Source organism: Toxorhynchites rutilus, chromosome 1 (genome assembly GCF_029784135.1).
Source record: "Toxorhynchites rutilus septentrionalis strain SRP chromosome 1, ASM2978413v1, whole genome shotgun sequence".
Classification (NCBI taxonomy): Eukaryota; Metazoa; Arthropoda; class Insecta; order Diptera; family Culicidae; genus Toxorhynchites; species Toxorhynchites rutilus.
In genome coordinates, this window is record NC_073744.1 from 68603740 (window position 1) to 68618996 (window position 15257).

Genomic DNA, 15257 nt, shown 5'->3' on the forward strand with positions numbered 1-15257 from the left:
TATATTTTCCTGTGCTCGCTGTGCACTGAAAAAGTGGATTGAGAATGAAGTTACGAGAGAACAAAAAAATGGAACTACAATCTGTATCAACAGTTCGGGGAAGACCCACTCGGTCGGATATTCCAGTTTTTATTTCGACTGTGTGTGCTTAGTTGATTACCCGAAGTGAAATATTAAGCTTGCTTTCGATATTCATTTTCGTTCGACAAATTTTGAGACCCACTGAAACCAACCATGTAAACAACATTTCGGATAGCTAATGGGAATTCGATGTTTTGTTGGTTTCAGATCAACCGGTTATAAGCACATGTATGTTGTATTTCTCGACGTTTGCCCAGGATCAGTACCTTCCGGAGGTCCATAAACGATTGTACAATTATATTAGTCTAACATAATCATAATATAGGGTGATTTTTGGGTTTGGACTAAGTTTTTAATTTTCAGAATGAAACACAGGAAAAGGTCTGGCTGGTTGAGGAAGACAAGGCATCAGGAGAATTTTGTATAGAGTACAGGACCCGAAATCTTCGAACATGAAAAACGAAAATCGACTCTCCTCTCAGTCGCTTCGTTTCGACTCGTACTACTTCGGCATTCACTTGAATTGAACAGAAATGAATTGACGAGCGTGTAAGAGCGAGCATGACTGATGAACTATACTAGTAAATTATTTTTCTAATTGACGTGATGGATGAATACAAATCTGTCTCTTCATTCAACCTGACTTCACTACTACTCCCCTGACATGAATCTCGTTACCCGAGTACACAATCTTATCTTAACGTCCATATAAAGTGAAACGAAAACTTGATTTCTGATGCAAAAAGGTAATTACACCATTATTGGGCGGTTTATTGTTTACCCACTGTGAACTCAAACCAACGAACTTAGCCAGCTGCCAAGTATGATATAAAGGTCCTCACGTTAGTATTAGTGAATAGCGTGCACTTTGGGAGAAATTCTAAACAAATTTTTAGTTAACTTTGTCTCCGAGTTCAATTTTGTGAAAAAGAAACATACAGCAAATCGGGTTTATATCAACCAAATTCACAAATATGAGTGTTTCTGAACACAACACTGCACGCTGTTTTATATGTGTGAGTAATCTTCGTGTACGATACAAACAAATCTAGCAAAAACAAAAACACCTGTAGTATATGTCAAACCACGTTGAACTCAAACATCGATACATGCATACGTGATCCATGAGAGAAAGGAACGAATTCAATTTGAGGGAAGTTACTTCAATATGCAATGAAGTCCAACTGACGGGGAAGAGTGAAATGAGATAGTCGAGTCGTAGAGTGAAATGGCAACTAAACGCCCGAATGACTGTTGAGTCATGTTGACGGAGAAACTGCTGGAAGAAGCCAAAGCTCATTTCCAATTGAATGCGAAGGCGAATTTCTTCATAGTCCTTCGACTATCCTCAGTTTAATATGACTTTGCCAAGCCCCGATGGTGTATGAAATAAGAAATTTTAATCATTTTTTTTCGTACTTTTTCGTTTTTCCCGCCATTCTTCATAGATTCGAGATAAAAAATTAAGAACATACAGAAAGTGAAAGTGAGTTTATTTATTTGTGTTCTGATATTACTCTGATTCTTGTTCCATAAAGTGTTTTTCCGTTTTTTAGCGATATGCGTGTGTTTTTGCATCAGAATTTTGAAAGCAGCGTGCAGTAAATTTTTTTATATATTTATTTATATTTCAAACTTTTTAATGTTTTTAATATCGTTTAAATACTAAAAGACATATTCCAAACCCTTAAAATCTTTTTTTAGAGGTTTGGACTAAAACTTTAGAAAAAAAAGACGGGTGGGTAATGTCGGGGACATAACCGGAGTGACGTAGGACTATAAAAAGGGGACAGCTTTTGTTAAATATATATTTTCAATATATTGTTTTATTTTTTTCTCCTACATGAATACCTACCTATCTACCTGAAAAATGGATTAGTTTACTGTTTACTCTTTATGAATATGTTGATGGTTCTGAAAAGAACCTTTGGTGTTGTGTTTTTGTTATCACTCGATATTCCCATCTTGTTTGGTTAAACCTTCCTGTTTAGCTATTGCGTTTGCCACTCGCCACAGCTTTCACAGTTGGAAAATTTATTCCCATCCAGCTTGTGACATGTTGTTCAGTAAATTACATTTAATGCGACGTGCCGGAGAAACACTTTGCTACTCACTGAAACTAATTGTTGCCTTGATGAGCGCCGAACCGAAGCTGCTCTGTTCTTGATGCGGGTTTTCTGATTGTCGTGAGCAGCTTTGCAAGCCAACTCGAGCACTCCGACGGCCGAAACTCTATAATCGCTGTTAGGTATACTAGTGTTCCGGCACCAATCCGTTCGGCCTAGTTACCCTTGCGGAGCAATCAGTGAATGCGACCTGCAGGGAACTGGAGACCTGCACGGTTCGAGTGAGACTTTGCCTTTCCCTTAACTTGTCCTCCTTTGTTGCGTCCACGATGCCGATGCCGTACAACCACACGGGTTTACGGTTTGAACGAAAATAAGATATTTTTTGGGGTCCGCGTGTTTTATACTCTAGCGGTACACACTCACAGGATAGAGACAAATCGGCAGACTCAGCCAGAGGGACGAGTCCAACGAGACGAACGAATGAGCGTTAAAAGGGAGCGATGGCAAAAAAATACATTCATTACGATTTGTTCGCTCGTTTGATTCACATGCAGGCCAAAAGAGGTCCTTTTCAGGATCACAAAATTATCTTCAATTTAAAGAGTTTATTGTTTTGTTATCACTCGATATCCCCATCTTGTTCGACTAAACCTTTCTGTTTAGCGATTTGTTGCCACTCGCCACAGCTTTCACAGTTGGAAAATTTCTTCCCATCCAGCTTGTGACATATTTTACAGTAAATTACATTCAATGGCACGTAGCATTACCACCACTCAGTATCGGATTGGAGGTAATTTTAACCTGTAATTGAACATTTGCGATGACAGTGGTACAGTGTCGACTTTCAATGTGGGGTCATAATTTAGACCCCGAACTCTATGTTTACAAAAATGTCCAACTAAATATGTCGCATTACAGGTCCGTCCAATTAGCTAAATGTCGAGATAAGTGTAAATTACTGTACTTTCAATCTAGAAGCAATTTAAGAATTGGTGAAAATCAATAAGCTCAGAACAACTGCCAAATTCACATACTCATCATATCCTGGCAAACAAATTATGAAAAAATCAATTTGTGTTTTATTATTATTTTGGATATTGTTTTAGAAAGCATTGAACTGTATTTCCTAAACTCTTTTTTGGAAGGTTTAATGGCCCTGAAAAGCGCCTTGTTTTATGGAATGGTTCCAATTTAGAAAACTTAGTATTCGTGGTTTTGAAAAAAAAACCATTTCGAACGCCCTCGATGCTACCTTGTTCTGGATTTGCCACCAAAGCAGTTTGTATGAAGAACAAACTTTTTTCTTCTGCTACCTGATGTCGTTTTCTGATTGCGTTTGCCACTCGCCACTCGCTGCAACTGCCTGTTGTCTTGATGTCCACCGAACCGAATGTGTTCTGTTCCGAATGCGGGTTTTCTTATCGTCGCGAACAGCTTTGCCAGCTAACTCGATCACTTCGGCGGCCGAAACTATATAACGGCGGCTAGTGGACTGGTGCACTGGTACTAACTAACTAACTACTAAGCTCGGCCTAGCTACCCTTGCGGGGAACTCCAGATCAACACGGTTCGAGCGGGATTTTGCCTTTCCCTTCACTTTTCCTCCTTTACCATGTCCAGACATGGCTGCTTGGGTTGGTTTGTTGATGTGTTGTGATGCGAACCGATGTGGTGTACGGTTTGAATGAGGATGATCGTTACGGCAGCGGAGCGGGGATTTTTAAGCTGATTGGCTGGCTCGAGAATTACGCATGTGTGAGACTGCGACCAATGTTTCGTTCTTTTTTTCCTTTTTCCTTTCCAATCGTGCTTCATTCTATTTCGCTGCTGCCTGGTTGCCCGTTTTGGCCGGTACGATTTGAGGAGCACAAAATGGACCAATCAAAAATGGGCACATAGTGCATTTTGACAATGCTTGATATTTCACAATTATTCAATTATTTATCTCAAGAAAAATGAAATGTTATTCGTTATGATATATTTCCCATCAATTGATGCAAAAACCTTTGCGATCTATTGAGAAATGCTCGAGTTATAAGTGTTCCAAATCTTGCATTTTTCCCTACTTGTTCAGTGCCTAGATTTCCATTTCACCCCCTATATCTTCCGGTTAGACGTAGTCCTACGTCAAAAAATGCTAAAAATTTTCTTGATTCTATCAATACACAACACATGTCGCATTTTTCGGCGTAAGAATATTCCTATTGTTCGAATGTTCACAGTTGGACATAGCGGGACTGTTGATATGAGGCTTCCATTGTTGTGTTTATAAATAGCACCAATTTTCGATGCAGCAGATCGATCGTATGTGGAGTGAGAGACTGAGATCACCATCACATGATGATTGATGCATGGACGTAGTAGCTAGAATAACACACAAAGATGGTCAGTTAAGGGCCCTGAGTTATTAGCTCATGATTGGGTGCTTAGTACCGGACATGCAACCAATTAGACTACGAAGACACCCAATGCATTGTCATGACATGACACATGACAATGTACTGCGGTTTTGTCCCGGCAATAGCAGAGGCTGTGCTGGCTCTGCTCATGATAGCTTCTCGAAAACTATCTTATTGATTGTGTCGTAAGTATCGTAGTCATTCGTTCTTTATCAAAAAGGCTTTCAGCTCGCCGGCGATGCGCCTGACTTTAGCCGGATTGGGGTTACTTGTGCATGGGTAGATGAAGGTTGAATCAAGTTCCATCTGTCATTTAAGAAAGTAAATAAATTCGTTCTGTTTGAAAAACTAACGACGGTTAGTTATTATATCCATTTATTCATACAAACATTCAAAATCGCTATGAGCAATAGGGAATGGGGGTCAAAATCTGGGGTTATATGTATGGTATAAAGCCAAACTTAAGAAAAAAAAATGAATTCAGGGTTTTCAATTTTTAGAAAAATATTCAGTATTTTTTTCTGCATAGGGCCACCATATTTGGTATTGAATATATGGTAATCGATATTTTAGCGGTATCATATATAGTTTACAACTTATTTTCTTGCGTGCCAAGTTTTTTGTGCATAATTTCTTCTAAACTGATCGAGCTGTTTCGGAGGACTTCGACCTTCGACGACGACCATGTACTTTTTCGTTTTTTCATGCCAATCTCAATTGTTTGGGAATGAAAATTTAAAAAAAAAACAAACTCAAAGTGTACCGCGACAAATTGTCAAAAAAATCCATCGGCTTTTTTTTATATTTCGAAATTTTGGTTTTTTTTTTTTATTTTGAAATCTATTAGTGCTCTAATTTTCATTTAAATGTACGTGTTTTTGATGTGTGCATTATTTCATAGTTTTAGAGCATTGCATGATACAATTATTATTATTATTTTTCTTTTGTAATTCGATCTATAGAACTTTTCTAAATCATTGGTTATTTATTGTTAGACCCAGTACTGCTTTTAAATATGTTCGCACTTGCTTTTTTATTCCATTGGTTTATTTATTCAGGCTCATTAGTATTTTTGCTGTAACAGAGCCGAATGCGCCACATTCCATCTTCCAATTTGCCGCCAAGTATTGAGTGCAGAACTTTACACTCGAAGACACCGAGCGCTCGTCGATCCGCTTCCCAGATTTTCAGTACTATCTGGTACATCGCGTCGTACAGCCGCTCGCTCCCCGCTTTCAGGAGTTCGGCCGGGATATCGTCCTTCCCAGCGGCCTAACTGTTTTTAGTTCATCAATTGCCCTCTTAACCTCCTCCTGTGTTGGTGATACCCTGCCGGTTCGCACCATACGGGGCAAAAGTGCGCACTTATTGAATTGTACTTCTGAGGTGACTTTTAACAAAAATTAATGATTTATCATTACCAGCGGAAGAAGCACCAGTTACCAGAGTGTGTAGGCACCATCCAATGGGGAGGAGGGGGAGTGCTGTAAGATGTTTTATGGGTGGAGATGAGTGGGTGTTATGGTCGAACATACCACGTGGAAATTTTTGGGAGGGAGGAGACTGGCAATATAAGATATCTGAAAATGTCCAACATTTGAAACAGAATCTTTTTTTTATCAACAAACTAGCTGGTCCGGCGAACTTCGTCCCACCCACAATTGATATATTGATATAAATCATTTCGAACACTCAAGTTCCCACAGATTTTTTTTATATAATAATAATACATAATCTTTTAGATTTAAGTTTTAATTCAATGCATGTAAGTGTTGTGTATTCTTGTGTTTAATTTATACTAAACGGCTACATTACCGGCCCCCTTGAACTAGCTTCAATAATTACATTTCATTTGCACTGTTCATCAGTTGCTAATTTCTACAAATTCAAATAGTTGGTAGTTCCGTAGACGTCTTTGTTCGTTGATACTCATCGAAAGGCAGTGGACAGATGCGATTGACTGCACGTTTGTATACTCCGGTCGCCGTTTTCACCGTCACCACTCGAACGACTCCGTCCAAACCTGGATGTAATCCAATGATCCTCGCTAGAGGCCAACAAAGCGGTGGCAGGTTGTCCTCTCGTAGCACGGCAATACTTCCGATTTGGATGGTGTTCATTGGCAGGTTCTTCGTTGCCACTTGCAGCTGCGTGAGGTATTGCTTGCTCCATCGTTGCCAATAACGCTGGAACATTTGCTGAGTTTGCTGGTAGTGGTCAAGTCGGTTTGTGGGTTTTGAAATGAAATTGGGTTCGGGCAAAGCTTTCATGGCTGAGCCAATCAGGAAATGCGCGGGGGTTAGCGCTTCAAATTCCGTGGGGTCATCTGATAGGGGCGACAAAGGCCGTGAGTTTAAAGTAGCGGTTATCTGAACTAGGAGGGTGGTAAAGTGATCGTAACTGAGCTGATGAAGACCGATCTCTTTTTTCAACGCAGTTTTCACGGAGCGAACGGCAGCTTCCCATAATCCTCCGAAGTTGGGAGCGCGAGGTGGGATAAACTTCCAGTCAATTCCTTTCTGAGAAAGTTCGTTGCAGATGGCATTACAGCTAGTCTGGTTATTCAGCATTTCGTGTAGCTCTTTAAGTTCATTACGGGCTCCAGAGAAATTCTTGGCGTTGTCAGAATGTATCTCGGCTGGCATTCCACGGTAGCCGATGAATCGGCGCAAGATCGAAATGAAACTTTTGGTAGACAAGTCACTAGCAATCTCAAGGTGCATTGCCTTGGTTGTGAAGCAGACGAACACCGCAATATATACTTTTGTTGGAGCTGCGTTTCGACATGCTGGCTTCAAATAAAATGGTCCACAGTAATCAACGCCAGTTATCAAGAAAGGTCGTCCTGGGCGTACGCGACCAGCGGGTAGCTGTCCCATGGGTTGCTGGATGGGCGTTGGATTAGTTCGGAAACAGCGAATGCATTTTCGAAGGACGACGTTGACGACTCGCTTACCATGTACGGGCCAAAACTCTTGACGTATTTCAGATAATGTTAGCTGTGGACCGCTATGAAAGTTTTGGTAATGGAAGAACTGTATAACCATATCCGTGAAAGGATGATGATCCGGTAAAACAGCGGGATACTTGGCCGTATAACTTTCATTAGAGAAACGAAGACGTCCACCAACTCTGAGGATTCCGTAATTGTCGAGAAATGGAAATAATCTCTTGAGGTTTGATTTCCGGTCAACTCGTTGTTGTAGTTGCAGAGATTTGATCTCGTCTGGAAATCGTTCGGCTTGTGCGATGCGGGTTAGCGCCATCTTCGCTAATTGTAGTTCATCAGGAAACAGAATAATTGAATCCTTTCTATCGTTCGGGTTTCGACAATGATGAGCAAAACGAAGACAATAAGCAACAATTCGTAGTAGAGGAGGTAATGAAGATCGTAATCTGAACAGCTCATCAGGTGGTTCTTCCACTGTGACCTTGTGAACAACCTTACGAAGTTCCAACTGTTCATCAGAAATGTTGTGGTCTTCGGCTGAGTTAGGCCACACGTCTGTGTTATTTCGCAACCATGGGGGTCCATTCTTCCACAACTGGCTTTGCAGAAAATCGTCGATAGTCATTCCACGCGATACCAAGTCAGCCGGGTTTTCTTTTCCTGCTACATGTCGCCAAGAATGGGAGTAGGTGTAGGTTTGAATCATTGATACTCTCTTAGCCACAAACGTTTGTAATGAGTTTGGTGGAGTTCTCAGCCAATGTAGCACAATTGTACTGTCGGACCAGAATACCGTGCGTACGTTTTTCAATGAGAGAGCCTTAGTTACCTTCGAATGCAACAGAGCAGCCTCTTTGGCGGCGCAAAGTTCAAGACGAGGTAACGTCAGTCGTTTCAGCGGAGCGACACGTGATTTGGACGATAACAATTCAATTCTAATGTTCCCGGCTTCATCTGTCGTCCGTACGTATAAACACGTACCGTAGGCTAGGGTAGAAGCATCAGCAAAACTATGAAACTGAATATCAACCCATTTGGATACGAATGCGAAACGATTAATCCTTAACTCCGAAATTTTGTCCAATTGGGAGTGGAACGTCTTCCACTTTCTTTCAATGTCGACAGGAACAGGCAAGTCCCATCCTGAGTTGAGCAGAGCGAGCTCTTGCATCAGCATTTTTGCCACAATAATCACCGGTGAGATAAGTCCCAACGGGTCAAAAAGCTTGGCTATAGACGATAGAATGTTCCTTCTCGTCCATGCCTGCTCGCTTGCTGTGATGCAATGGTAGAACCGTAATTGGTCCGTCCCAGGTTCCCAGGTGATTCCCAGAGCTTTCACCTTTTCCTCGGGACTTATATCGAATGAAACTGATAAATTAGTCCCAAGATGTTCGACCGAGATGCCAGCTAGAACTTCTGGCTTATTGGAACACCATTTGCGTAAGGTGAATCCGCCTTTTTTCATCAGTGTATCAAGGTCATTTTGAAGCTGAATGGCTTCATCTACGCTGGATGCTCCACCAATATAATCACCCACGTAAAATCTCTTATTATAGCTTTAGCAGCTTCTGGGTATCTTGCTCCTTCATCCGCCGCAAGTTGATGAAGAGCGAGAATCGCTAAAAATGACGAGGGCGTCCACCCATAAGTTACCGTTGTCAACTCAAAAACTCGCATAGGTTCATCCGGTGAGAACCGGAAGAAGATGCGCTGTAATCCGGTGTCATCATTGTGTACACGCACTTGCCGGTACATTTTTTCCGTGTCACCAACAAGTGCTACTTCATATTTACGAAACCGAAGGAGCAGGCTGAGGAGCACATCCTGAATTATAGGACCCTTTAGAAGGGCGTCGTTCAGGGAATAACCACTATCCGTGCTGGCCAAACCATCAAATACGACGCGCACCTTTGTCGTAGTGCTGGAATCTTTAAATACCGCATGGTGCGGTAGGTAATATACCCTTTTAGCACTCGTTGCCGCTGTCTCCTCATGGATCTCCTTTTCAGTTATCTCTCTCATGTGTCCGAGATCCAAATAATCTTGCATAAATGCATTGTACTGCAAACGCATTTCCGGATTCCGTTCCAATTGCTTTTCTAACCTGTTGAATCGTGATAGTGCCATAGTGCGAGAGTTACCCAAAAGTTGATCAAAATTGACCTGCTTCGGTAAACGTACGACGTACCGACCGTTCCTTGTGCGACTGAATGTTTTTGAAAAATGATCTTCGCTGTCTTGCTCCTCTTTTGACCAAGCCACTCGATCTTCAATGCTCTCGATTTCTCAAAACTTCTGTAGCTGGATCTCCAAATTATCCGATGCTGTCGCTAAACAGCAATTAACCACCTTACTCTGCGCTTCTGAAACCTTTCCCGTTACAATCCAACCGAATACGGAGTTTATAAGCATCGGCAAACCTGGCCCTAATGTAATCTGTTTCATCCCACTCTCGAAAAGGAACCGATAGAAGTGCTCCGCTCCAATCAAAATATCGATCCGATTACTGACATTGAAGTTCGGATCAGCCAATTGTATTCCATTTGGAATCCTCCAATGTGCCACCGGTATGTGTGCCGATGGCAGTTCTGACGTAACCTTCTGAAGAACCAGAAATTCCATGCCCATTGAGAAATCCTGTACCCTAGAACTGATAGTTGTGGTCACCAAGAATCTTGCTCGTGTTTCGGAATGACCAATTCCACTAATTGGTACGTTTATCGTGCGTCGTTTCAGGCCGAGTGTCTGACAGAGTCTTTCACTCAAAATGTTTGCTTGCGAGCCGCTGTCAAGCAATGCTCGGGCTAAATGTTTCCCTCCGTGTTGATCCCGTATGACCAGAACAACGGTAGACAAAAATACGCTAGAGATATTACCACCTTTGGTCCCTACGTTGTATGCTCCAACCGTACCTTGATCGTCAATTCCCTCTTCCTCATTCTCAGACTCATCCTCGTTGGTCGCTAAATTTGTTGCTATCGTATTGTCGTTTCGTTTATTCTCCGATTTGCCAAGCGGGTTAACATTGTTACCGATACTACCACTGCTCGTAGGAAATCCTGGATGGATCAGTGAATTGTGTTTCTTTCCACAGTCTCGACAACTGAATTTTGAACTGCAATCACGCACCCAATGCCCAGACTTTAAGCAGTTGCTACACAACCGTTTGCCGTTCACGAACTGCAATTTTTCTTTCAGTGTCATTCTACTGAACTTGCCACATCGACCCAAGTAGTGCGAGTCCCCACAACAACAGCAGACTGAACCATTCTTCTCATTGTCGGTAGCGGAATGAGCTATTACTCTCTGACGTCTAACTTCCACCCTCTGCAGCGAATGACCTTTCAATTCGACGTTCGATGAAACCGCTTCCAATACCCTTGTTCGCTTCTCTAGGAAATTCACCAGAATCGTGAATGACGGATCCTTTGTTGAAGCCGCGTGATCCTCCCATAACTGGAGCGTCTTCATGTCCAATTTGGAACACATCCAGTGCACTATCATTGCACCCCAATGTTCCGTCTTCTCTCCTAGTTGTTTCAGGATCTTTAGCCGCTGTTCGAATTCATCGACCAATGTATGAATTGCCGATGACGATCCCCTCTCTACCTTTGGGTACTCCATTAGCGCTTGAAGATGCCTTTTCTTCAGCAGATACTCATTAGAGTACCGCTTCGTAATCGTATCCCATGCGATGGGATAGTTATCGTTGGTAAGTGCGAGTGACTCGATGAGTTTAGCTGCTTCTCCTTTCAACGCTGACTTGAGATAATGGAACTTTTGAACGTCACTGAGCTCCCCTGACTCATGGATCAGCGACACGTATGTCGATTTGAACGAGTCGCCGTTGAATTCCGGCAATGATATCTGCGGCAGTCGTACTCCAGTATGTGCTCCTACAGTGTGACCATTCCTCCCGATAGTACTGTTTAAATCTGGAACCTCTGTTTCCCTCGGTAATTTTTCCTGCAAGGCAGCCCGTAGCCCGTAGTACAGCTTCTCGAATTCGGAATAAGCTTTATTGCAATCCTCCTCATAAGCACCCCTTTCATCTAGCTCAGCGATATCCTCTTGCACCTCCTCGAATTCTTCGAATTTTGCCTCGATTTTGTCCAACCTCGATTGGACTTCCCCCGTATGCGTATTTGGATCAAAATCCTCTAGAAATTGAGCATGTCGTTTTAAAGAAGCGATAATCCGCTCCCGCTTTTTGACCCTTTCTTTTATTTTTTTCTCAGTCATTACCACAACCACTACCAGAACAGCAAACCGAAATATGAACGATGACGATCGAAAAATAGAAAGAAAACCAACCAAGAAGCACTGCAAGTTACCACGTAAATCGTCGGACAGTTACTCACCTTAGCCCTGTCTCAACAAGGCCTTGAATTCAAATAAATGCAGCAGTAGTTAAACGTGAAATAATCGTCGTCGCAATCCAAGAAAATATATTGTTTCCGAAAAGTGCAACCAGCAGTGTAGACTGTGTTGCAGCACAGTGTCCTCCAATGTAAAAATTTACGTATCCTTCCGTTGTTGTAGAGCGCAAGATGAATGTCGTCACGCTTTTCCCGCCGTTGATCAAATCCAACTCCAAGTTGTTTCCAGTAAATGCAGTAGATGCAATTGTCCTCCCAGTCCGAATCGTACCGCCACGTAGTGTCAGCAGGAATTGCTGCTGACCGAATTAGTTCTGGATGCGAAGATCCTCCGATAGTAGCCAACGATGTACCGAAAAAATGTTCAATGAAGATACCATATAGCACCACTCAAAGTTTGTGATTGATTGGACAGGCACTCACCTGAGGCCAGTCCACAATAGGCCTTGAATATCCAGGAATGAAATCTTTATGTAACTCCAAATATCGGCTTCGAAATATGCAGTCCTTCCAGCGATTTGTAAAATACAGCTTTTAATGCGATGTATGTATGCCACCAGTCGATTAATGTTTCATGAACCTCTCCAAGTGAACAACTTATCGAGTATTGCAATATGGAGTCGTGTGACGTCAAAAGCGGCAATCGTTTCAAGTTTATATGCAACAAAAAAAAACTCAAAAGCACCAGAAAGTTTGCGCGAACAAATTGGAAAGCCACTCACCTGTGGCCAGAGAAATATAGGCCTTGTATTATTTTTTCCAACTGATATCACGATTACTATCCGTTGTTGCGCGACTATTCCCGTGTGACAGAAGGGCGAATAGCATATGATGATGGTATAAGCTTTCCGTTGTTGCAGGAGAGAGTGAAGTCCTCAGTCGATGAGCAAATCCGTTGCTCCGTTGGCCTACAGCCTCTATTATTCCTCCGAACAATGTCCCACCGATTTCAATGACCTTCTCCAGCCGCTGATCCTGGTCACGGCACCACAAAATGTTTACCTTCTCCTTGATTCGTTGGCTGGGAGAAAGCAGGAATCCACAATCCAGCAATTACACGCTCCAATTATCGCGTTCACAACCCTCCGTTTTCTTTCTAACTCCAAATCTGATACGTAGAACTTTTGCACTTAATTTCACGTACGGAATCACAAAATCCAGATTCCGTAAATTACCGAAAAAACTTCCTTTCTCGTATAAAAAATATTGCCTTTAATTTATTTTACGACTGTGGTACAAAGTTTGAACACTTCTATATTTGTCCAAGATCGGTTGGCTACTAGCTTGGCCGGCAATTTTATTGGTGTATATTAGTAGCAATGTTTCATTTCAGTCTGTTCCTGCATGCCTTTCTAAGTGTTTCCTTTTCGTTTGTGTTATCTATGTTATGACTATTATTTGTGGTAGTGTAGTGACAAGAGATACTCAATTTTGTGTACCGTTGTATGTAGAACAGTTATAATTTTTACTTATTTAATTCTAGATTTAAGTTTTAATTCAATGCATGTAAGTGTTGTGTATTCTTGTGTTTAATTTATACTAAACGGCTACAATCGCAAAACTCTTTTTACCTCATAACTTTTTGCCACTTTCATGAAAAGTATCTTGTTTATAAGTGTGAGCTGCTGGTGTAATAATGTATCAAATGAATACACTGTTGTCGACAATTTATGCTCGTTTGCTTCAAAAAGGCCAATGCGCACTTTTGCCCCGTGCGCATCTTTGCCCCGCACTACTCTACAGCTATTCAATTTCAATCAATTTCAATTTTTTGTTTCATGAAATATTATATTACACAATTTTTCAAAATTTAAATATAACAATATTTTTATGTGTTCGAGTTAGGAGAGGTAGTTTCGAATTTTTTTAAGGATCGGGTTAAGAGTTTTCCTTGAAGGAAAATTGGAAAATTTATCGGCTTCTCTGGGTGGTGAAATTTGTTGCCAATCCAAAGCTAGATTGGCGGTTGGACTTGTACTTTGGCGAACCAATTGACAATAAGGGCCTAGGCGGGACCGTTTCGGCCCAGTACCAGACAAAACTGGGTATTGGCTTGTCTGCTGGATTGATAATGTAATATGAACAACAATTTTTTAAATTTATATCTGAAAATAAAATCAGTTGTTTTCATGTTTACTAAACTGGTTTCAACGTTGAATTCAAAAAAATTATCTTGAAATTACTCATCATGCTCAACCCTCTCTACGGAAAAGAGGCGAGATCATTATTATCATCATCAATATTACGAAGTAAATACATTGTTTTACCAAGAAATAAGTAATTAAACTCAGTTTCTGCATTCAGATGTTGAATTCATTGTCTGTATCGTATTCTTTTGACACAAATTGCACACCATCAACAGTTATAGCGTGACATTGGTACCTGTTGACGTGACATCGTCTTAATTACTTTCACATATCTGCAAAGAGGTACTCTTTCCCAACCTCTGGCCGTCCGCTGAAGGAAGTTGGGTTACAATCCACCTTGATATATACTCCCCTCTCGAGTGACTCGAAGCGCTGAAACACTGCTCGCTGACTGTCAATACTGCGCGTAGGTACGGTGAAAGAATACCGATTGGTTGACCCACATTCCGTAATGACGACGCCGCAGTCGCCGAGGACACTCGGAGATGAGTTGTTGCGCGCAGGCAAAGTGAGAGCGTGCAAATAAGGGACCTCTCAGCGACAGCGTCTTGATAAGGAATTCCCCCACTGCATCCCATCCAATGCGACCACAAAGGAACACACAAAAGTTATGGCAACTTACGGTGAGTGCAAGGAATGCGTAATTCGGACATTCGTAGCGCCGTAAATGGTACCAATTGTTACCTGCAAATAGAAGAGAACAAAAAAAAATTAGTTTGGTACGATTGAGAGACAATTCTAGTACTGTGAAATGATAGACATCGATTCCGGACCAAATGGTTGACAAAAATGACCTCCTAAAAAGTTCGTACATTGGGTTATGTGGTGGCAATTAGGTAGCCTTTGAGAAGAAAGAAGACAAAAAGTGTCCGAGGCCGAGCACTTTTTCCAGCCAAATTGAGTAACTGCTAATTAGCGCGCCGAATGGAAGTGACAAAAACATCCGTTTTGCAACGCCAGAGCTGTGAAATGGTGCGAAGGCAACAGCAAATATTAGTGAACCTTGAGCGGTGAACAAATTTAGTCTATGATACGCAGGCATCATCAATTGGTGGTTATTTTGCGAACGAGCATAGTGAGTGTGACAAGAATGTTTCCGTGTAGCAGTTATGGTAAAAGGGAATGGAAGAATGTCATAAACTTGAGTTACGAAAGAATATATCATTTCTAAATGGAGCAATTGGAAGAAAAAACACCATTTTTACGTTTTTTTCATCCTAGCAGAAAGG

General features: G+C 41.6%; 1 protein-coding gene across 3 annotated transcripts in view; it reads right to left on the reverse strand.

Moving 5' to 3' along the window:
* The window catches only part of LOC129763408 (probable serine/threonine-protein kinase DDB_G0282963), a 480711-nt gene that overhangs the window by 196094 nt on the left and 269360 nt on the right, over window positions 1-15257 (reverse strand). The window contains exon 1 of one of the 3 annotated variants that reach the window (XM_055762445.1): window positions 14651-14696. The exons of the other annotated variants lie outside the window; for them this stretch is intronic. Coding sequence (XP_055618420.1) covers window positions 14651-14681 — 31 coding nt within the window. The 5' untranslated portion in view covers window positions 14682-14696. Of the gene's footprint in view, window positions 1-14650; window positions 14697-15257 lie in introns of those variants that run through there. 3 annotated transcript variants of the gene reach the window in all.